We start from the raw sequence: 25,465 nt of genomic DNA on the forward strand, positions 1-25,465 counted from the left end.
TTTTTTCTATGAAATAGAGTTTTGAGCGACAGGAGTTCTAAAATTAGGAAGCGTTTATAGATATTTCAGAAGAAATGGTAATCCATTTTATAGTAAACTTTACATCTGGTATAGGTCCCTCAAAGTCCCAGGAATATTTCATCAAAGACTGGTTTTCGTATTAAATGTCAGGCTTAAACTGTGTTCCTACTGGAGTAACAACGAGGAACTTTATATTGATGTTGCATGTTTTTTGACAAAATTGCCGAATGTGTTTCTATACGTATCCTCACGTTCCTGTTATGGCTAACAAATCTTGCTACTCATTGCCTGTTTTCATTCGAATCGATAAATATAAAAGAAAAATGGAGTAAACACGCGTCAGAAGGTCGCAATGGGAACAATTCCTTCAATGTGTACATTTTGTTGTCGAGTTCACAGCCCATTGCAGTTGTCAACGCCAGCTCGGTCAACACATTATTAAAATGTCTGAAATAGTGAAGTGGGACAATGACCTAACTATTAAGTCAATTGCAGAATACAAGAGGTATGGGTGTTTATGGGTTCCTTTTGATTAGAAAGACAAATGCATTTGTGTCCGTTTTTCGTATTACAAGCTCGATGTCTTGAGTAGATATTTTAAGTCTGAATTTGAGAAGTGTACAAACTTTTGGAGCTGTCGTCCGTCTTTTACTAAGTAGTCACACTTTATTATTAGTGTCTTCATAAATTCTATTGTCCTATTATTCTATTGTTTCTTTTTATGTTGTATTTTATTGCTGATAGCGATAAATTCTGTAGTTACAAGGAGCAAGTTTTCTTTAATCATTGTCCATAACTTGGAACAAATTGGTTACTACGCTTGTTTCAGTATGAATTTCCATGAGTTGGTAATTGTTGAGCACTTTCTGAAATAAACAAGAAGACTCATTCTTGCTTTGGTTAGGACATGGGTTAATGTTTTGATGTTTTGTGAAAGTATATGTGAGTTTAATTTAAAGTTCTTTATATTTAGATACATGAAGGATAAAAATTATCTCAGATTTTAAGTTCCAAATGCAATTTTGAAGAAGAAAAGAATGGTCTAAAACGATTTTTAAGTAAAACGATGTACCCTTCAGGCCAATAGTTTGGAATCACTCTCTAAGACCTATTATAGTTGTACTATATGGCAAAGTGTTTTACTTGAAACTGGTACTTTCAATGATAATAGTAATATTTTCCATTTCAGTAATGGAAAGTATTGATAAAACCATTTAGTGACATTTAAATTGTGTTTGATAAGGCAACCTTTATTTTTCTTTAATTAAAACATGATTACCAAAAGTTCTAAAAAACTAAATGCTCTATACATATTTTACGTTCTGTATATTCTAGTAGTCATGTACTTATTTTTGTTTTTGAATAATTTCTACTGTTGGAATTTGCATCTCCGATTAATCTCCCATTCATTTATCTTCGTCATATGATCTAATGTAATAAGCCTTCAATTGTTCGATAAATTACTTCACTAGAATCAGAAAGTAAATTCCAAGCATTGCTTCTTAAGTATCGAAGGTCACGGAAATGTACCGCAATACTATGAATTAATAACTGGAATGTAGTGCTGAAGCAAGACTAATTTAAATAATTTATTAAGTTTGGAACATCAACTCCTAAGAGAGGGTGTTTCAAACACGCATATAGTACTACGTGTATTAGAATATGTGTATCGAAACATCTACAGTATAATCTCCTGCAAAGTTTCAAAGATGTTAACTTATAGTTAACTTGTATCTAGCTCTTTGAATCATTATATAGAAGTTGTTTCGAATTTTCTAACTATTGTAAAGAACTATTTATTCGAAATCTCAAGTGTAACGAAATACACTTTTGTGTAACAAAAAGCATATTTAAGTTGAATATAGTGTATCACATAGTATTTCTGATTGAAAACTAATTTGATACCAAATTACTTGAACAGTTATTAGAATATTTTTTATTTCAATAAAATGCAGTAACAATACAATTATTTATTCTTATTTAAATTGTGTGTTTAATCAAGTAAGTTCTGTTTTCCTTTAACTGAAAAAATGATTCAAAACTTTTAACTAGAAGTTAAAATTTTTTTAAATGCGAAAGTGTAATGCTTATACCTAATGTTTATTATGTTGAGTTAATGTTGCTTTCAATTTAGTACAAAAACAAAAGTGATGGCAAACTATCCTCAGAATACACTGCAAGGAGGTACTGTTAATACAAATCTTGGCGTTGATTGTCTATCAGTTACCAAAAATATTGTTATACATTTCTCAAATCATTCGAAAATAAGGCCAAAGCATATAAATATAAACACAATTGAATAATTCATTAGAGCACACGTGATTCATGTCAAAGTTTTGTTGACAAGCAGTTAAATACCACAGAAAACAATTACTAAATGATTATCAGATTTTCTCAGTTAGTTATTAAAAAAAGCATGGTATACGGATTTGCTCAACTATACGATTTTGACTCGATTTCCCTTACATTATACAAGCTATTCCACTTTTATCTTCCAAGACAAATATCTCGAAAAATATGAATAATATGAAAAAATGTTTCAGATAAAAGTTGTATGGTTTCGAAGGGAACAGATTGTGATGTTATTTATTGTGGTGACTTTGCTAAAGTCTACAAAAGTCAGCTTCAAATTTTTAAATTAGAACTTGTAATTTTATTACATATTGTTGTAGCTAACATCAGGACGTTTTCAAAAAACTACTTAAATGTAAAATTTGCGTAACTCCTTCCTGAGGTATAGATTTTAAAAGTTAACGTGCTGCCAGCATTAGTGTTATTCAGTGTACACCGCGGGGAGATTCCATGGTCGGACTTCGTACACCATATTGGCTCTGAAAAGAGCCAATTGTGTGAGTGTCACAGTACTGATAATCACCTTAGACTAATAAATGTACGAATTCTCGACCGTTTACTTCAATGCACAAATTTATTCGTCGGCAGAAATATCTACTTCTTTCAATATTGCTGCCGACACATTTTAGCATGTTTCAGCAATCTTACGTTGCGTTTCTTGGGGTGTCATTGGCTCAGCTTGATACATAATATTTTTCAAGCAGCACCACCTAAAATCGAGAGGAATAAGACCTGGAAAAGGCAATGGAATTTCAACAGTCCCACCCTTGCTAAGTATCGGTTCAGAATAATTTGTTTAAAGTTCCACGAACAATGCTAGCACTGTATGCAGCAGTTCTGCCCTGCTGAAATCATAGGCGTTGCCTTGTCTGTAAATCAGTATTTTCTAAAAGTTGTGGTAATTCATCTTGGAGAAATCTATCATAACTATTAACTGTCAAATGACCATTAAAGAAGTAAGGTCTGATAACATATCCGCTTACTAGTCCGCACCAGACATTAAAAGATCATTTATTCTGATAAGGTATTTGCTTATGCCACTGCGGGTTCTGATATGACCAGTAATGAGAATTATGACGGTTCATTCTCATTTTTTGACGATTCTATTAACAGAAATGTAACCTACATGGATAATCATTGTCACTTAATTGTTGATGCAGCACGATATGTTATGGATGAAGTTTGTTGTTTAAGATATCCTGAAGCTGTTGAACATGGTACATTATGAAAATTTTCTATCTACCTCAAGTTTATGTTAGGATTTAAATTAACAATTCGTGAAAAAGCAATTTCACAAAGATTTAGGCTTCGATGTCGATGACAACGATGTTTCAAATGCCCCAAGTTTGTTCTCTGAATGCAAGACTTAATATAATAGACGATCTGGGTCCTCTCTCTGGATAGCGCTGTGCATAAAGACGTGCTGCTCTTATAAAAACGTCTCCACTTGCTTCCAGACAAGCGGCCATATCCATAAATTCCTTCGGTAGATAGTCGGGTATTATTTAACTAATAAACATTTTAATAAGCGAAAATCACCTGAACAAATGATTTAGAACGTGTCACTAAGTATGTAATGGAAGTTCGGAACAAAAATGTTAACAACCTGTTTAGCTTTCAGAATTTGTACGATTAATGAGTACTAGATCGAAATGCTTCGAAATAGTCGAAGTGTTTACAGACATCACAGGAGCGATTATAGCTCGGTCTTTATATCAACAGAAAACGCTAGTTACTAATGCAGGCAGCACGCCAACTTTTCGGGAAGAAATTAAAACGTTGTTACGAAGTGGAAAAGGGTTGTCTTCACGAAGACTCACTGATCGCACGTAACAAATATTTATTGAAAGATAGGCGTTTTTACAAAGAGACAAGTACGCACTGGGTCGCGACTAAAGATACGTTGCGTTCGGTGTCCAGATTAGGTATAGAAGAGCGAGGCCTAGGTTGCTTCGGGTTTTATACCCTTCAAGTGGTGTCGTTGTGGGTGGTTTGGAATTTTGGCGGGAACTCCTAATTGCCCAAACGAGATAATCGGAGGGATGCGGTCGACAGTACCAAGCACTTTAAGGGTACGTCTCCTTATCCTTAGTGGCGACGCTCAGGCGGCAGGGAAGAATGCAGGATGGATCGCTTAACACCCCCCCGCTTAGAATTAAAGTTCGTCCTCGAACTTTTGGGATGGTAACTTCACTCCAGTTCATATGGTGGGGCTTGAAGTCTAGGTCGTCTCCTTTCCTTCTTCTTGTAGGCAGCGGTACCTGCTCCTACGTTGACCCGTGCAGTATGATTTGGTGGAGGTGGTGGTGGCTCCGCGAAGGTGACCCTTGGACTAGGCGCTTCTTGTAACAAAGCTTCGCCTTGTGTAACTATATTATTGTCGTTAGAGTTGTGATGCGTATTATAACAATTTACATAGTATTGAGTGCATGGTCTTGCTATACAGGATATTAGTTTGTGTATTTTGAATTTGTACAGAGCAAACGCTGCTACGCACCCGGTTAAAACTATCGACATCATTTTTATGATTGTCCATCTAGATTCGGAGGTGGATAAGGTTCGCATACGCTTTTCCATAGACTCAGCTTCTAAACGAATATTTTCTAGGCTACGTATTTTATCTGACATGGTGTCTGTGTCTGGGGAAATTTCTTCTATCTCCGGAATAAACGCTACTGTTAGATTTCCAGGTAAAGTGATATTTATATTTGGTAGGCCTAAGTTTAGATTTTCATGCGTAATTTTTACCTCATTGGACGCGTATAAAGTTGCGGACGTCGATATCATTGAACACCCAGGTTTTAGTCGCAGTATAAAAACTCCCTTCTTTGAAATAGTGTCATGGAATCCATTTTTGCATGACACTTGCATATAATCATTAAATGGAACTATACCAATCCAGGCGTTATTCTGTTCAAGTTGGTGCCAAATTGAATGAGAAGTTTTAGCGAGTCCCATTGGACAGAATTTTGAGGGGTCTTCGTTTAGGTTCTTAGCACCGATACGAATGCAAGGGTCTTGCAAATTTATGGAGTATCGCGGTACATGTCTGCGGCATATACGCTTGTTGTCTATTTTCTTGCACTGATCTAGCTCGTACTTCGAAATCGGCATATACGAATGCGAAACGAATTCTAGTATTACATACGGGACGGTTAATCGGATGTATTTCAAACCTAATTCGGGTTGATCGACAGCAGGGATCGCAATCAAATGGTGAGCCGTGAATTGTGTTTCCTCTAAAATTGGGATTCGAATTTCAAAGCAAATCTTTTCTTCTTTAAGTGTAACTATATTGATTGTGCTTGCACGTAGCACGTCGAAATGATTTTTGAGTTTTAGCGGTAAAACCATTTGATTTTGACCGTACATTTGTGCTATTTCCGCTACAACAGCATCCAAACGCTCGATGTCGATTAGGCTGGGATGTATTTGTCCTTGTTCCGCGTGCATGATAATGGCTTCTAATAACGCGAGACTATCGGCAAACTCGTTAAGTAACTCGCCAAAAACTAAAATTTCCTCGAGTGCTGAGACTTCGTGCTGAAGTCCTTCGCTGACGTCGTTTAATTTATGAATAAGCATATTGGAATGGAAAGCAAGTTTCTTTTCGAACGCTTCTGCGTCTATCGCGGTAGATTTTAAAATGTGTGTTTCGTTCGCGATAAGTCTAGCGAGTTTATTTTGGCTACTAATTACTTCGTCTATTTGCTTATTATAATATTCTGCGTCATCGTTTGACATAGTCCCGAATAATACCTTACTTAGATCGCCAACAAAGTTGAACCAGCCACGCTTTTGACGGGGCTCTTTATGTGTTATACCTAAACTAAAAAGTAGGTTACCCGAATACCTTTGCCATTGATGGAACCGATTTCGTTGTGATGTTAGGATTTGTTTTATGGTTCCGTTAGGTTTTGATTGTAACTTCGAAAGATCCCGCGAAAGGCATGCTTCAATTTGTATGATCTCCGATAAATCATAGAAAATCACGATTTTCCATTCTTCATGGAAAATTCGTACGGGTCCCATATTGTCAAAATATATATTCGGCAGTTGGGTTAGTTCCTCTACTGTGTATTCTGGTTCCATCATTGGTTTACACTGGCATACCACGAGGGTTACCCTGTAACAGAAGAAAGATTAGCATGTTTTAGTCTGTTTACATGTACGACTTCGTTTTTCCCTGATCGTCGAATTTTAACATTTTGGTCGCTTATAATCTGTAATATTTCAAAAGGACCTTCGAATTTAGGCGTTAAACCGCTAGATAACCTTCTACTTTCATTGGTCCGCATCCACACAAAATCTCCGATTTTATAGTTTCGGCTGCAAACAGTCTGATCGAACATCAGCTTAACTCGTTCCTTAAAATCTGTGAGCGTTTTCCTCGCCATTACTTCGCCTTTACGAATTCTAAATTTTAAGTGGTGTAAGTATTCGTGATACGTCTCGTTACCGTCGTCAATGATTTCGTCGAGGGAGGTCGGAGGTCTTCCGAATACCAGCTCGAAAGGAATCTGTCCTGTGCTGCTGTGTTCAGTAGAGTTGTAACAGTTTACAAAGAAAGGTAAAAGTTCATCCCAGTCTTTATCAGTCGATCGGTTTGTTCGCAAGTATTCCTTTAGACTTGCATGCATGCGTTCAAGACTTCCATTTGATTGAGGTCTGAAGGGAGAGGCAGTTACGTGATTAATTCGAAACATGGAGAAAAATTGTTCCGTAAGGTTTGAAATGAAATTTGATCCGTTGTCGGTCAGAACAGTTTTTGGCACTCCAAAACTTGGAATGTATTGCTCGACGAGAGTTCTCACAGTCGCTTCAGCCGTTGGAGTTTGAAGGGGGTAAGCTTGAATGAATTTCGTTAAATTGTCCTGTAAAGTTAAAATGTAAGAGTTTCTATTTTCTGTCGTTTCTAGTGGTCCGACGATGTCTAAAGAGATCTTTTCATTGAAGGCTCTTGCTGTATCGGTAATTTGCATAGGGGCTCGTTCCCGTTGACGATGTATTTTTTCCCTTTGACACTCCTCACATGAAGTGATAAAATCATGTACTTCCTGATGCATTCCCTCCCAATAGTACCTTTTGCTGAGGAGCTTCAGTGTCTTAGTTATTCCCTGATGGCCAAATTCCAAGGAACAATGGTATCGTTTAATCAGATCGGTCTTCTCCTGATGGTTATCGGGTTGCCTGAGAAATTCCGCTCCCAGTTCGATTATAATAAGTGGATCATTGAAGACTTCTTTCAACAAATTTTTCAACTCCTTTTTGTCGCCACGGTATAGGCTCTCCAGTTTGGCTAGGTTTATGTAGATGTGTTTAATATCTTCAGCAATAATGTCCTGAGCAATTTCAACCAAGATGTTTCGACAAGTTTCGGCGTCGAAGGTGTCGTACATCGCAGCGATGGTTAATAACTTCCCTTCTTCCTCTAATCTCACGAGCTGATTTTTATCGCTCCGTTCGAATTGTATTGGAAGTGCATCCTCAGATGCTGACTTCACGAATAAGAAGTTTTTTCTCCATCCAGGCGGTTTCACCTCGGTGAAATGGACTGGATTTCGGCTGAGGGCATCTGCAACAAAATTCTGTTTCCCTTTAATATATTTGATTTCGTAATCAAATTCCTCGAGTGCGATTCTCCATCGCATCAGTCTCGATGAAGGGTCCTTCAAGTTCATCAACCACCTCAGCGGTTGGTGATCTGTCTGGATCACGAATTTCTTCCCGTATAAGTAGGGTCGGAAATGTTTAGTGCTCCATACGATTGCGAGGAGCTCTTTCTCCGTCGTAGAGTAGTGCTGCTCAGCGGGATTTAAGCTTCTGCTGGCAAACGAGACAGGCCTCAGCATCCCCTTGCCATCTTCCTGCTCTAGCACCCCTCCTAGGGCCTTGTTACTTGCATCTGTGGTGAGAACAAATGGCTTGGAGAAGTCTGGAAATTGTAATGTGCAAGAATGGTTTAGGTCGTTCTTTAAAATTCGGAACGCATTTCGTTGATCCGTATCGAAGCGAAAAGGTGTGCCTTTCTTTAGAAGGGCGTTTAGGGGAGCAGCTTTTTTACTAAAATCCTTAATGAATTTGCGATAATACCCGGCAAGGCCGAGAAATTGTTTTACTTGCTTGTCGTTTTTAGGTTCTGGGAAGTCCTCTACTGCCTTTAGTTTTTCGGGATTTGGTTTCACTCCGTCTTTTGTGATTACATGTCCAAGATAGGCCAATTCCGGTTTTAGATATTCACATTTGTCTGGTTGGAGCCTTAGTTTCTTTTCCCGGAGTCTGTCGAATAATTTCCTTAATTTTTCATTATGTTCCTCAAGCGTCTTTCCGAAGATTACAATATCATCTAGATATATAAAGCAAATGGTGCCAATAAGTCCGGCGAAGGCGCTGTCCATCATCCGCTGGAATGTGGCTGGTGCATTTTTCAATCCGAATGGCATTCTAGTATATTCAAAGTGTCCCTCTGAGGTGGAGAAGGCAGTTTTTTCGGCGTGCTCCTTCTTCATCGGAATTTGATGAAATCCGCTAGCTAAATCGAAAGCTGAAAAATATCTAGCTTGTCCCAATGAATCTAAGATCTCATCGATATTAGGTAACGGATAAGAGTCTTGAGGCGTTTTTGAGTTTAATTCGCGGAAATCTACAACCACTCTCCATTTAGTTTTTCCCGAGGCGTCATGCTTCTTTGGAACTACCCAAAGTGGTGAGTTATATGGAGATTTACTGGGTTTAACAATACCCTTGTCTAGCATTTCACTAACTTGTTTTGAGATCTCCGCCTTGTGCGCTGCGGGATAACGAAACTGTTTTATGTTTACGGGTCGGTCGTCGTTGGTATCTATTCTATGCTCAGTCAGGTTGGTCTCAGGCAATGGGTCTCCAGGCAGTGCAAAAATGTCGGGGTACAATCGAATAATGTCCCAAATTTCTTTCGAATCTTTCGAGTTGATATGGGATAAGCGAGTGTTTTGACGTAGAAGCTCTTCGCGTTCTGGACTTACTTTCGGCAATGCTTCGCGACATGTGAAAATAATTTCTTGTTTCGCGGTATCAATTTTTATACCTTCGGACTTCATCATGTCTAATCCGATTAACCCATCATATTCTCCTAAGATTCCGCTTTCTACTATATTATATTCGTATCCATGTAGTTCGGCGCAGAACTTGGATCCTCCCTGACTACCATTTGAGGTACTATAGTTGCACGGTTTGAATTTGATTGGGCACCCCAGGGCGGCTCGCTCGGTAATTAAGTTGATAGTTGCTCCGGTATCGAGCAGAAATTCACGCGGTCCTGTGGGTGTTTTTACGGTCAAGCTAGCGAGTTCTAATCGTTCTCCCGTAGTGTATACCCTGGGTCGAGAGTCGAGGCTAGTGTCAGAAAATTTCGGTTCGTGTTATCTTCGCGACGATCTTCCTGCGTTCGGTCGCGTCGGTTTTCGTGGGTCTGATCGCGTCGGTCGGTGCGCCGTATTTCCCGCCGCTCAGGACAGTTGTTAGCGTAGTGAGGTCCGTGACAAATGTAACATCGTGTGGTAGACCGAGGTTCGTCTCGTCGTCTGGAAACATTTTCACGTTGCGGAGGCCTATGGCCCTGGTCGGGGGTCGATCTCGTGTGGCGGTTATCTCGGTCGCGCGATGTGTAGAATGACCGGGTGAGCTGACTTCCGATAATTTCTTCCTGTTCGAATTGAAGGGCGAAGTCTGAGGCTTCTCGAAGCGAAACCGGTTTCATCGCGGTCGTTAACAAACGAATATTTCCGTTCAATCCTCTCAAAAACTGCGCGCACGCAAGCCTATCTTCGTTTTCTTGTATAGCGTTCTTATAAGTCACAGAATGTTGCGGATTGTCCAGTACAGCTCGCCGTACTTCCCGTTGACACTCTGTAAATTTCTTTACATATTCGCGTACCGAATCTTTTCCTTGTCGAAGTGACATTCGTTTCTGGACTGAAAGCTCATAGCTTTTTATTGTCCCGAATTCCTGTCGCAGGACTCTACATAATCCGCTGATCGTAGATGGGAAGTTACCATCAATTGCTCGTCGAGCATCTCCGACTATTTTCTGAGTTAGAAGTAATCGAACGAAAAGATCTTCCGGAGGTGTTGTAGCATCGAATAAAGTCTTGACTTCGGCTATGAATGTTTCCACGGAAATATTTTTCCCATTGAAAGTTGTAACTAATTCTAAGTTTCCGCGCATGATTTTTACTTCACTGGCCGTGCTTCTAGAATTCCTGTTGCTTGTTTGAGATCGTCCGTCCTCCGAAGGAACTTCGTTTGGGTCAGGTCGATTATTAACATGTTTATTCTCGTCGTCGGAATCATCAGTGAAGTCATCGCGTTTCGGTTCGCGGTAAGTGTTGAAGAGGGACATGTTGCGATTTCCAAATTACGTTACTTACAGAATAATGGCGAATCCCAGATGCATAGGTCCTCGGACTGTCTTCTCTCCTTGGAGATCACCTCGATGATCGTCGCCTATCCCTCCGCTGCCACCAGAATTTGTTGTTACGAAGTGGAAAAGGGTTGTCTTCACGAAGACTCACTGATCGCACGTAACAAATATTTATTGAAAGATAGGCGTTTTTACAAAGAGACAAGTACGCACTGGGTCGCGACTAAAGATACGTTGCGTTCGGTGTCCAGATTAGGTATAGAAGAGCGAGGCCTAGGTTGCTTCGGGTTTTATACCCTTCAAGTGGTGTCGTTGTGGGTGGTTTGGAATTTTGGCGGGAACTCCTAATTGCCCAAACGAGATAATCGGAGGGATGCGGTCGACAGTACCAAGCACTTTAAGGGTACGTCTCCTTATCCTTAGTGGCGACGCTCAGGCGGCAGGGAAGAATGCAGGATGGATCGCTTAACAACGTCTTAATGTCAGCTACAACAATATACGATAAAAAGTACAGGTTCTAATTTAAAAATTCGAAGTTGACTTTTTCCAGTATTACCACAAGGTCAAATAAATCACAGCACAATTTGTCTCCCTCGAAACTCTACAACTTCTGCCTAAGATTTTTGCTCTGGGAGATTAAAATGAAACATCCTGTATAGTACGAAAAAATTGATATACATATATTCGCTGGACATTTCAGCTTTTCTTTATTTAATAAATATAGTACACCTGTACTAAAGGTTAATTCTAATTTTTTGATACATATACGTATTTATGTGGTACTACCATTACGTCAACGTTAATTTTAAACAAATAACGTGAAGGGAAGCTATGGTTATTTCCTATATGGATTTTCCAAGGCTATATGAGTAAGTAGGGGAGTATTTTTTAGGTCATCGTTACAACAGAGACTTGCTTGGTATCATTACGTCATCGTTCATGTCGACGCCACTAAATCTGCATATTTAGTCATTGAACGACATTACGTGTTTGTGAACTATACATGTATAATCTTAAGATGTACTTTTCAAAAGCTTCCCATCATTGGTGAACGTAACCACCGACTAAGAAGTTGCGCATTAAGTTCTACAAATTTAACTGGAAAGCAAAATTGTCGTGGTGAAACAAATAAGCTTGAAAGCTTTATGACGTAAACAATACTTAATTCCAGAAAATTTTTTTTCTGAAAATATAAACTGTTGACATTTTTCCGTTTGAAATTTAAATACATTCTGATAGAAATTCCTCGGAACCTAGCAGATGTCGTGGAACAAATGAAGTAGAACAGGGCTGAACAAATATGTAGTTTGAGTGATCGGAATCAATAGTCTCTTACAAATGTAAAATATTTCATTTATGTACTTACTGTTCGTATTTATATTTCGAACACACAGTTGAGGCTGTCATTTAATATTCATGGAACTATTTAGGTCAAAGGAAAATTTGTGAAATAGAAGAGCTTTAAAAAAAAATAAATAATATAGTATCTTAATAACACGAAGCAATAGTTGACTTATTAGTTGCATAATATAATTCGAAGGAAGTCACCTGTTTTAGAATTGCAGTTTTTGAGAGAAAAAAAGTCTTCGTCAAAGATAAAATAACAAATAAAATCAACGATTCTGTTTATCAAATTTTTAATTCTACTATAAACTTTATTTATTATTTATTAAGATTAAAGTTTAAGAAATTTCTTAGCTTTGTGTGATCTTTTCATAATGTTACGGTATTTCTGTTATCATTTAACTTTTAAATTTACTGGTGACCTGCATTGTATGTCAGCCAATTGGTAACTGTCTGCGTACAAGAGTTTAATTCTTCTGCAAAAGATTCTTATCACCATACGAAGCTTGTGCATTTGCTCGATCTGTACCGTTTGTCTTCGTTTATTAGCCAACGATGTTATCTGTTTCCTATTCTTGTCACGTTGGCATTCGTATGGCTGTTTCCGCGATGAGTAGGGACTCGCCAAAAAAGCATGGAAATCGTATCCAATAAGATACAGAGAAACTTTACTCTCACGCAGTAGTAACTGGTCGTCAATTGTGAAAGTTTGGTTGTTTGTCGGTACACGTCGTAGACTCGCACGGGAATACGAAAGATGCATCAGAAGTCAGTTAACGTTTCGTGTCTTTACGGTTTTCTCGAAATTCCTTTTACCTGATTCACTAAATTCTTAACACACGTAGCATTTTAAGCTTGTGTCACATTTTCCACACTTACTATATTTTCATTCATTACTTTCTTTATATGTTCTTTGTCTAGATGTAAAAGTTTGTTAGAGTAGTGAATTAAGAGATTCTGAACATTAGGATGGGATGAAAGAATAAAAATTTGCAATAGGGAAATTAGTAAAATTAAAAATAAAAGGATGCAGAAAACTTCGTGAGTAGCACATAATAAAGTAAATATGATATACGATTGAAATTTGAAAATTATTTATTAACTTACATTTTATTTATTTTGACACATCAGTCATTGTTTTTAATTAAATTTTCAAGATTTGTGGAGTACACGAAACATAATTTGTTATTTACTTTTTATTCGTCATCTACATTAAAGGGGTGGACGCATATTTAATACTGTAGAATACTTACTACATACATATGTACATGGTACGTGTTAGTAGGGGGAGTTCCCTTAGCGCGCGACGACACCTAAAACCGAACGTTAGCTATATCTTCAAAAAATGAAACGCGATCATGCTGCCAAACTGCAAAAGTGATAGAGGAGAATCTCCTCTTTACTTTTGAGGTTTGGCTGCTAATCATTTATTTTGCGTAAATATACAATATACTTGCGTAAGTAGATACATGTACACTAGAGTGATCACACAAATAGTAGACATATGTACTTACTTGTTCATATAAAAAAGTCTTATATTTTATGTAATAAAATTGATCTAATACATCAGTATTAAATAGGGAAACAGTTATAGTCAACTTGTCTGCGCAAAACTGATTTAATAAAGACTAATAAAAGTGATAGCTGTAGCGTGAGCCGATATTTTTCCCTTGTTTTGAATCTATTTTGCTATAATAGATAACGTGATAGCATGTGATTTCTCGTGACGCGATATTAGTGCATTTCTATCTTAAACGTACCTCTCTCTTGATATGAATTTCTAACTAACACAGTTTCTGAATCCTATTTAGCCTTAGAGATAGTTGCCTGAAATATCTACCTCATCCCGTATAACTGTTCATAGAAGTATCAAATGTGCATCCATTTCACCTCCATGGTCTGATGCTAACCGAAACGAAACTACAATTTAGGAACTATCAGTTGATACCATTTCCATCGTTGATTACGGTGTTGTGTAACGTGGCTAATATTATTTGCAGTGCAGGTTATTTACTTTCAAATTGCATACATAAATTCTAATTCAACTTATACTTTTACCTATTTACATATAGGAGTATTCAAGAGTCCAAAACCACAAATCCAAAAACCATACGTTGAAATATTTGGTCTCAACGTGTAATTCTGTGTATTTCACATATCTAGACCGCAGAGCCAGAGTGTATGAAGTCCACTTATTTTCTGTATGGATTAATACACTTAGACTCTAGGGTCGAGATACAATTTAAAAATTACTTAAAAATGGCTCGTTTTGGACTAGCACTGTTCTTCAGCTAATTGATTCAGTTAAGCCGTTATTTTAAGGTATCAATATTAAATATTAAATCATTTTAAGAATCCTAAAATCAATTACTAATATTGCCAGGTGAAACTTACACGATTAATATCGATTATAGTGCATGAACGAATCGATATCCAAACATCACAAGCTTCTTTCGTGAATCGTTGAAGCTCCAAGCTCACCCAAAAATTATTCCCTCTCATGTACAGCGATATTTTTACCCGTCGTGGAGCGTCTATCCTCCTCTGTCCCATATTTTCTTAGCCAGGAAATAGCTTCAAGATCAACGTTGAAACTTTCCAGTGGTTCGGCGTGAGATATCGAAAGCGAACAAACACGAACATCATCAGCCGGTTCGATATCTTGCTCGCGGAGCATACTGGCAAGGGAAAAGATAAGTGATGGTTGACTTATTCTCGATGCAGTTTAGCTAGCGGCAGGTGGCAGGCTGACATGCCATCTAGTAAAAATTCCAGTCTATGATCTGAGACGGTCATCTCTGTATGAGCCCTGTCGTAAATGATATGAAGTCATGGTTAAAAGCGCTTCGGTCGCCATACCACTCGAACTGGCACGCAGTTTGAAAATAAATCTGACAGAACTACCGGTTCTGTCAGTTTCGAGGTATTAGCCGGCGTTAACTATTCCTAGTGCGTATCTGTCGCGTATTTCTGCACAGCTCGAATGACGTCCAATGGTTGTTTTAATGTGCTGTAACTGGATTCGATGTTACTGACAATTACGAATGCAATAAATGCGATGTTTCTGTTACTGGAGATCTGGTTCAGCTCAGCTGTTCCAGCGAATCTGTCAGAAGCAAGAGATTGATAACTTTGAAGATGCGAACCGTGAAATTATTCGGTTTTCAATATTATTTTAGCTTGAAGTATCAAAGTTATAATTATAGTTCTTGATAATCGAATTGGGACTATTCCGATATTATTGAAAACTTAGTTTGAGGTTCCATAACTTTGTTCAATTTCTTCGGAACCTGCTAAATAAGAAGCGAAGTGTGGCTTGAACCCTCTACTTTTAGACCTCTTGTGTCGATTTTATTTTGATTGGTGTCCAAGGTATAAAATCCTTTCTTAAAGAAGAAATTTAAAGATGACAAATCCATTATTTGACAGCTCAAAGCCACGGTATCTTAAAATTTGGCAATTTCTCAGCATTCGAGTGGTCCTGATTCGATTTCCAGGGACTGTATAAACAAAGGGATGTAGCTTGATAATTGGCTATATTAGGAAAGTGGAAGTATCCGACATGGGTAAAGAGTGAAGCGTAGATATATCTACTTCAATAATATAGTTCAGAATAAATATTCATTTAAATTATTCTTTATTTAGAAAGTCTTTGCATTTTAGTTTTAAGTTTTCAAAGTTACTTGTAGTTTTGTTATATTTTCTGACAGACGGCTCCAGTTTCTCGTAGCATTTGCTTGCAGATGAATTAGATTTTACGTTGCTTCTAAACCAAATTTATAGTTTTTTTCGGATATTCTTTCCTACTATTTTAAATAAAATAATCTTAAGTTTTGATCATGCTTAAGCTTAAGTTCTTGTACTACCATAACAGTGTTATGTTATTGATCATGCTTAAGCTTAAGTTCTTGTACTACCATAACAGTGTTATGTGTACATATGTAATGAAAATCATAAAGTATTAGTGTTTGTGTTGTAACAGAATACGTTATGCAAAAGCTGCATCGTTTCTCCAATTTAACTTTAACCTATCAGAATGATAAATAAACGTCACGCCATTTAAGCGTTGCAAGGACAAAGTAATGTCGCACTGAGTGAAAATTATTATGAAAGCAAGCTTGACAAATACAGGGTGGACAAAAATTAGACCACAACTTTGTGTTAGAATAACTTTTTGACAGCATTGTATTTAAATCACGTGATTCACACATGAGTTGACAATAAAAAAGGATATTATTTGGCAATATTTTCAAAATAAAATTGTCCAGTATGAGAAAATGAGTTTATTGGTTGAAGATCGAATTTTTTGTATACATATATCATGTATGCAACAAAAGTGTGACAGAAGCATTAAGGAAATGGTCATCTACTGAAAAAAAGGTCAATGCGATCTGGTTTGATGAAATTAGTTTAGAAATCTGATTTTAATTGGAGGGCACATTGGGTGCTGTAAATGGCTTTTATTATTCTAGTATGAATCCAGAATAGGGTGAAAGGACAAGTTTATCTCTGTCCTCATTTATTTGTTCAAATATTATGTTTCTAATTTAACTAACTTTAAATTTCATCCTTTTTCAGGTCGAGTCAGTGGATTTGGCGCTAAAGATCTTGGATAAGTCACAGCTAAGAGGGAAAACATTGTCTGTTCAGAGGGCAAAGTTCCAAATGAAGGGAGATGCCTACGATCCGGCCTTGAAACCAAAACGGAAGAAGAAAGATAAAGACCGACAGAAGAAGATACATGAAAAGTAAGTTATATTCGTCATCTGTTTGGTAAAATGTCTGTAATTATAATATCTTTAATTACTTACATAACAATTTCAACTAACGTTTCTACAAGTCACAGCTATTCTTCATCTCTAAAATTGTATTCTTATAAAATTTAGCTAGTTATTACAACAGAACACTACTATAGATGTAGCTTAAATATAATTGCTTTCCCCTGATTTTAGAAAAGAATCTGATGTTAAATTGGATTTTTTTATTTCATAAGGTTCTTATTTAGAACTTACAGTATAGATTATACTTTGTATGAATATTTTCGTGGACATAATAATTTATATAAATTTAGGTCTTTTAAGGAAAGTTTTATTTACTAGAAGCATTCGTTTAAGTAGAAGGTTTCTCTAACAACTACATAAAAAATTAACATATCTACGAAATATTGATCTGGATATGTTCGTGGGACAAATGACCGAACATTTCAATCAGTAACTAAAACTTAACTACAAACTCATTTTGATCAACATCTTCACTTTCGTCTTAGCAATCACAATTGGGTAATAATGTGCTAAATAGCGTTTTATAAATCCATAATCGCGATTACACGTCAGTAATGCAGTTAGTTTGATATTGAAAACTCGGATGAGGGGATGTCTAGACGTTCCACGAGTGTAAACGAAAGGGCGTTTAAAGAAAATCCACGTTTTTCATCCTCCTAGGGCTATGAGACATCCCTGAAAAGAACGAATTCTCACGCTCGACACGTCCTGTAAAATCGTTTCTTAGGATATTACCATCGTTTCTTTTCATTCATTCAAGTTCATTCATCTTTTCTGGCTGGCAACCGCCTGAGTGTGCGTGTCATATGTTACTATTCAGTCTCCAGGGGATCAGAACCTACGCTACATCCGTCGGTTCATTTTACACTAGCCTTCTAGTTACGGTACACTTACTGCTTCTGCAAATATCCTCTGCTCTTTAAGCTCTTCAAGATTTAACCTACTGAAGTGTACTACGCTTGTAACTCGATCAAATATTAACCAGCATCTCCACTTTCATCATTCTGGAACATTTTTTTGTGTGCACTTGAACGATTCATTTAGACGTATAAACTGCGTTTGATTTTATAATGAAATAATATATATTTCAACATGGGTATATGGTAATGAAAGGATTACAAACATTGGTTTCTTTAAATATCCAAGATCGTTAGTATTTTGCTTTTGAATGGTATAGTATCTTTTTTGATATTGAAGTGTGAAATAATTGTATGTAAAAGATAACGAAGTTAGTGGTAGTATTTCTTTTATTAAAAATATGATATTTTTTTATTCATTTTGCTTTTGTGTAAACTAAAACCCAGCTGAACTTTAAATGCGTCGGTTCAGAGGTATACGAATGCAAAGGCATATAGAACGAAGTTTGTTTATTCTAAAAAAGGAGTAACTTTTTTCTCTATGAAGCAGCATAAATGCAGCAGAACGTTCTCTCGAAATTGAAATCGTATATTTTTATTCCGAATTATACGATATAAGTTTTACTACTAATAAAAGAGAATTCTTGTTATTTTTACATGCGTGTAAAATTGAAGTATCAAATTTTGCGTTTTATGTATTTTTTCTTTCCTTAATATCGCATTAATTTTCTTCAAAGATAGAAACACCGATTTTTTATTTTTTATATATTGACATACGTGATAGTATTAAAGGTTCTACATCGTTTCTATAGCGATCACAATGCCAATTAATCAAAATTTCTTTATAAATCCCTTTAAAACAAAAGAGAAAAAATAAGGAAAAAGGGTATACATGATTGCAGTCACAGTTTTAATATTTTAAGTGAAATATTGGAATACTAATGCAGTGTACATTATAATGTGCATCAGGCCTGAAAGGGTTAAGGTATGGAAATTAGTTCTTAATTACTTTGTTCAAGAATATTGGAGAATGGTTATGTTCGTTCTAGGAATTATATATTCTTTCAAAAACTTATAGTCTTAGCACACCGTTAAAATCATATGTACGATTCTCAGAGTTTCCTCCAAATTCTTATTTTTTGTTGAAGAAAATTTCAATCATCTAACTTAATAAACAGTAGTGTCTTTTGTTTTTACGTAGACAAATTCAATTAGATAGTATATTCTTCTGTATATGAGACAATAACTTTTCTTTTGATACAGTAAGCTCTCGTTATGTATTCGCTAGATTTTACTCGTTACATGTTCATCGCTATTACCACTATTTGGAGGAGGGGGCGGGTATCCTTTGAAACGTGACTCGACCCAACATAAACAGGCAGCTCAAATTCAAAGAAGGTGAGAATTTCCTGCCCTCTTCACGATACAAATAATAAACATATAGCGAGAATTTATTCTTTATTTTAATAATGTTCAGTAACTCATAATAGTATCAACTTCCACTGAGGGACCAACTGTTTTAGTAGAGTGCACTTTGTACTACCTTGTAATACCTTCCTTCAACCAATACTTTTCAATATGTGCGTAGATATTCAATTCTAATAAATATGTAGACTCCCACAGACCAATGTGAATTTCCCACAGTGGCCGCGAATTTTTCATGGCATCTTCGCACCAGTATCAATTCGTGTGTCTGTTTTCTCCATTTACAGTAAATTCGATAAATTCGCGTTGGTTTATGCAAGTCTTAAATCATTAGACCACTGTTAAAGTATATTATTATCAAACTATAATACATTAATGTCTAATACTGTTGTTTTAAATACCTAAATCCAAGTCTCCAAGTCTTGGATCCAAGGATCCAAGTCTCAAATCCACAAATATATTTAAGCATATGTTAACAGGCATACATACTGTAGTCAATGTATAGCTGTAGGTGTTTCATTCGACAAATTAAATCTTAACTATTGACACAGAGTCTGGTAGACTTCAAGTGTTACACTTTCTAATACTCTTATTTAAATATGGAAGACTATAATAAAACATGGATATATAATATCTCATACCTCGTCTGTACATTCAACTGTACAATTTGGTGTCTGTAATCGAGTGTTAAAAAATTCTTGTGCAATTACACGACTAAAATATATGGCCACAGAGAAACGTTGTGACTCGATGCTTCTGTAGGTCGCAGTATGTTGTACTTTCATCTGAACGAAAGTAAAAGTACAGTACACGTAAAAAACGCGTGGAAATATTTGGATTGATTTAATCTTGATCGCAAAGTAGAAAAATAAAATTGTAGAGTGTTTTCATATTATTACAAAACGCAGTGTACATGTTTTCTAGCGTTATTATTTCGCCTTGTATATTTTAATCTTTGAAGAATTGAAAGATCTTGAACTGTCGGTGTTCATAAGTAACTTGGAGTACTGGCGTGCTCCAACTGGATACCACGAAACTTCTGGATTATACTCAATATGTATAGCCAGACTGCTTGGCGTTGGTGGGTTCCGGTAAAAGCAGCTGCACGACTGGATTGCTCACGTCAGAACGACGCAACTTGGATGTACGTATGCGTCTTGGCGCATCAGCCTGCTGTATTTTCCTCTCGGTTATAAGCAAAAAACTGTGGGTTCTCTCCCTTCACTTCGCCGAATGTGTGTTATGTACTGTCTTGCGCTGGTCCAGGTTGTTTCTTCTGTTTTTGCTTAATGGTTGGTTATGATCTTCCGACTATTTAGGTAGACTAGAATGAAATCTTACAATTCTAGGAGAGGCAGGAGTGGGATTCGACTAACAATCGTGAACCCTTAATTTTTCAGATTAATGCTTTACGCTGAATTAAATCATTTGAGAATTAATTGTTTCATGTAATTTAACACAAAAAAATATCCTCAGAACACCGTGTTTCTGTCAGTCAGATATGATAAAAGGGAGAAAATCTGGTTTTCATGATAAAAGCATAGGAATATTTATCAGAGAACGATTTTTTGTAAACTTCTACTGCTTTATAATAAGCTGAGTGGTACATTGTGTACAATGTTTTATAGAAAACGCTAATGGACGCTTGTAAAGTATGATATAGCGTAAGAGTCTCATGGATATTTTTTCATCGAAACAAATAATTTAAGCTATAGTCGCAGTAGCAGTCAGTGAATATAATAAAAATACACTGAAATCATACTAAATTCATTTAAAAACGTTGGAATTCCAATAAGCGAGCTTTTATTGAAAACGGTTCAATAAAGTCATAGAAAACAAGTGCGTAGGTTAAAAAAAAAAAAAAACGTCGACAACATATAAATTGCACAATTAAGAGAAGAATAGGCTTAACATGAAAGTCCAATACATAGAGTAGGTGATTTTTATTTATTGTTTCTCACGCACCTTGTAAATTACATGTAAATATAATTTATCTTAAAATAAAAATAATTTTTAGGGTTTGCAGGTTTACCACACTCGATTTTAGCCTTGACTGATTTGCTTCAAGGATTATTAATGTTTGTTTTACTATCAAACAATGTTTAACGACCTGAAGTGTTACTTGCTATCTAGCTTTACGTATATTTGTGATTGTAATACAAAACAGAAGTAAACGACGCATTAAAATAGTTTGAGTGTACGTCTCAATTGAAGACTGAGATGGAGGTTACATTTTTGATATAAGCTGATTGCATTAAAAAAACTATTTCCTTTAAAAAATGAGAGTATAATAAGAAGCCTCTCTATAAGATAGTATTAAGGTTTAAAATTTTAAACAGTAATATCTTGAAAATAAAACCACGTGACACGTGCCGTTTTGCTTTAAAGCTACATGTATTTGATTTTAATGCATTTATATTTGCACTTTCCATTCGTAAATTGTTCCAAAAGCTGTTGATTGACATCACGAGATATATTAGTTTCACGTATGTTTGAAAAATTTATAGGTGTAATGTTTTAAAATTTATTTCAATGGATAGGAAAACAGTTTTGAAAGATGTATGGATGTTTCGATTTTTGCCGCTAAAAAATTGACAGTGTTTTACGTTTGCTTAAAAATAAATAAAGATATCTCGATTTTTGGGGGGAAACGTGCAAATTCATAGCAAAGTTTGCTTCGGATAGAAGAAAAATAGCCCGATGTAACGATTCTTTTTTATTGGCAGTGATCCTTCATATAGATACATCGAGTAGGTTTTCATGGTATAGATTCCATGTTTTGTTCTGTTGAACAAGGCAAGAAATAGGGGCAGGTTTTCAGGGATGTTCTATGTAGTTTCGTAATAGTTTCGAGTTTCGATGCATGATCTAAAATATATTATGGTACGTGTACCTCGCATATGCATATGTATTGTATTAGCATAACGATAAAAGTTAATACGAAATTTGGAACATGTTTCCTCATTTCATTATCTGTGCATTGTGCATTTATTTTTACCGTTTTAAGAGTTAAGCAAAAGTAATTAAAAACGTAATCTATAACACAATTCTATTGGAAATATTTTCCATATTTTTGCCATCCATATTAACTTCTGAAAAAGTAGTAATTACTCATGCATTGTTTTAATTAGTACATCGTACACCTGTGGTTGTAAACCAAAATGTCCTAGCAATTGTGGACGGATCGGGCAAAGACTGAATTAATTATGCGGAAATAAATTTAACAAAGATGCAGAACATAAAGTGTAACAGATGTAATGGATTGCGTCTCTCTCTCTCTCTCTCTCTCTCTCTCTCTCTCTCTCTCTCTCTCTCGCGCGCGCGCGCGCGCGCGCTCCCACTTTCATTAGGGGAGACCTGGATCAAAAGTAACATGTTAAATAATTCAAAATCTATCACAGGTTTTAGCGCAAATCTTGGATATGTGATGCAAAATTACAATTGAAATACACATATTCATGTCCCAATAATATAGATACGCAATAAACAAGTATAGTCAGTAAAACGACTTTTCGACACCCTAAAGTAACTTTTTCTTAGTGTTTGTGCTTTAAAAGGGTAATATAAACATTTTCTACGGAAATAAGTGCTTTTTCTTCTTTTTAATCTTCAATCTGACCTTTTTGAATGTAATACTAATCGTTAGCTAGGACTTTTAAGTATCTGGTTAGTGAAAATTTATTATCCGAGTTTCATGATATGGTCAGGAACGATGAACGACTGTAACATCAATGCCTCGATACGTAAAAAAACGGCAAAATGAAAAATAAATATAGTGTAGAAAGTGCAAGGATTGTGTACATGAGGAAAACATAAAATGCCATATTTCGTATATTTGTCATAAGTGCGAAATAGAATAATTTACCTAAACGAGTAAAGATCTTGCAGTTTTTAAAAAGATTTGGTATAGATTTGTCTTTTTTGTTTGAATACGATTATTCTCTACATTTATTATTACAATTTAGTTTCATAAATGTTCTGATTTTTTAAAAATAAACTTGTGGTACTATCGACCTGAAGTCGTGTTATAACCGTTCCGGTGCAAGAGTCAATTTTAACATGTTACCCATTTTAACATGTGTAAGAGTCAATTTTAACATGTTACCCTGTTCCCATTTTTTATTGACAATTTCGATGTTACTTGTTATAAAGCAAAGCCCCTTTGACTTGATAATGTTAGATAGCTATATAAGAGTATGACATAAACATAGTATGACATAAATTTCTGTTGTAAGTGTAATAGTTTTTGCATAATCATAGTTGTACATTAGCAATTATAGTGACAATTTTACTGCGACTCTCACGCCTTTATACAGTTAAGTCATACAGTTATACTGTCGTACGCGTTCATACATTGTTTATCAATCGCGCCATAACCTTACATATATACATAAAACCAATTCTACAAAAATAAGTGATATTTTTTTTTTTTTTTTTTTTTTTTTTTTCGAAATATTGACGTTTAAAGTTTTCAACTTGAACACTACCTTATGGTCTTACGTTTTCTTGAACTTTTATTTTTAAATTAAAAAATTCCTTTAATACCCTATCTTTGTTTTGCAAATATAAATTTTGCATTTTAAATTTAAATTAAAAGTTACTTGAATTTCTCTAAAATGTAACATAAGGCACTTTTTTAATCACAGATATAACATAAATAAACTGCAGACACATATGCATTTACAAAAAAGAGCACAAGTATCTAAAAATATACAAAATGTTAATGGTAAAGTACCTAAACAGTACATGGAAGATGAAACAGATTTCTATTTATGTTCCATTCCCTTAGCTACATAAACGAAAATGTGATTTTACATCCGCAGTCTATTAATAAATTTATGAGTGAACTGGAAATGTTTATGCCAATTTAAATTTTCGTAAATACTATTAGAATAACAGGAACGAACTAAAACTTCGTTCAGTTTCCATATACATGTAGGTACCATAACGTGTACTTTATATTTGATGTGCTATACATTCTTGCATATGTATATCTTGTATATCCATGTATTACTCGAATTCTGTATTATTTTTACTCTCTCACTTAAATTTTCAACAAATGCATAAAAGTTCGCAATCTACTTATGAGAAACGTTACATACGAGTGTAGATTGAACATGTTATCTCCTTAAGAAATCACAGTTTTTAATCTCATTGAAAGGAAGACCTGGGCCATTAAAATGTCGTCGAGAATTTCTACAGATTTGCAAATGGAAGAGTATTGAACGGTAATCCGAGGTATTTCGATCTAAATTCACCGTGCTGCATATTCATGACATGTTACAGTTCTAGTTCAAACCGATACACCATTAACGTACATATCTCTGGGAGCGCAAACAGAAATGTTGGACGCATGACGTTTATCTGTTCCCGATATTTACCGACTGGCGAATACATGATTGTTCTTTTTCCTTTACAATTCTTATTTTTGCAAGTAGTTTGTCAGACCGCTAAAATAGTTGAAACCAGGCGTCCGATATAAATACTTTTTGCTTTCCCAACTGTTATAAGTTATAATGCATATAACAGAAGGAGAGTAATTGACCGTATTGCTGTTGATCAAATTTTGACACCTCTTCCCTGGTTTTTTAGATTTCTCAATATCTTGATGTCCCCTAAGTCCAAAAATACCAAAAAACTCAGGAATAATCTCTGTATGTATAAATGTGTCTGTGTTACGTCTACTTTGCTTTATACTTCTGAACTGAGTTCTCAGAATGTTATTAAATTTGGCATTAATGCAATTACAATTTTACAAATTTTGTTAAAAAGGGTAGAGAGTATCGGTGCTGGTATCTTAAAGGGGGTTGAAGTTATAGAAGCTTTTATTTTTATAAGTTTTTAGCTCATAGCAACAAAATTTTGTCTTATATATCTTTCCCAATACCAAGAATACAGTTTCGAGTTATCATGGTGAACTACTGGTCGAGTATTGGGAAAGTATCATTATCACAAACAAGACAATAGTAACAGACAGAAATGCGTCTCATTTCCACATGCGCTAACTTGTGCCTATGTTGCACCTCAATCTCTGACACTGGGCTTAACGCATAGTCTTTCATTTAAGAGCATTAGTTGCAAAGCCCTATGGTACTATTTAGATTGTACTGTGTTCCATATGCAGTCTGCCTAATGCGAGGTTCGTATCACGTGTGGCTCAGAGAGCTGAGATTCAGTTTGAATGGAAACATTCACCTTGGGAAAAAGTAACTACGATGACAGAGACCGTGCATTACATCCCACATAGTTGTTCTTCCACGTGTTAGCGGAGCGTTCTCTGTTGA

The 25,465-nt window shown here is 35.8% G+C and overlaps 1 protein-coding gene across 1 annotated transcript in view; it reads left to right on the plus strand.

Moving 5' to 3' along the window:
* The window catches only part of Barc (RRM1_TatSF1_like and RRM2_TatSF1_like domain-containing protein barc), a 108,303-nt gene that overhangs the window by 68,417 nt on the left and 14,421 nt on the right, over positions 1-25,465 (plus strand). Inside the window, exon 4 of the mRNA XM_076377130.1 lies at positions 16,697-16,866. Coding sequence (XP_076233245.1) covers positions 16,697-16,866 — 170 coding nt within the window. The remainder of the gene's footprint in view (positions 1-16,696; positions 16,867-25,465) is intronic.

This window comes from Calliopsis andreniformis, chromosome 1, assembly GCF_051401765.1.
Source record: "Calliopsis andreniformis isolate RMS-2024a chromosome 1, iyCalAndr_principal, whole genome shotgun sequence".
NCBI lineage: Eukaryota > Metazoa > Arthropoda > Insecta > Hymenoptera > Andrenidae > Calliopsis > Calliopsis andreniformis.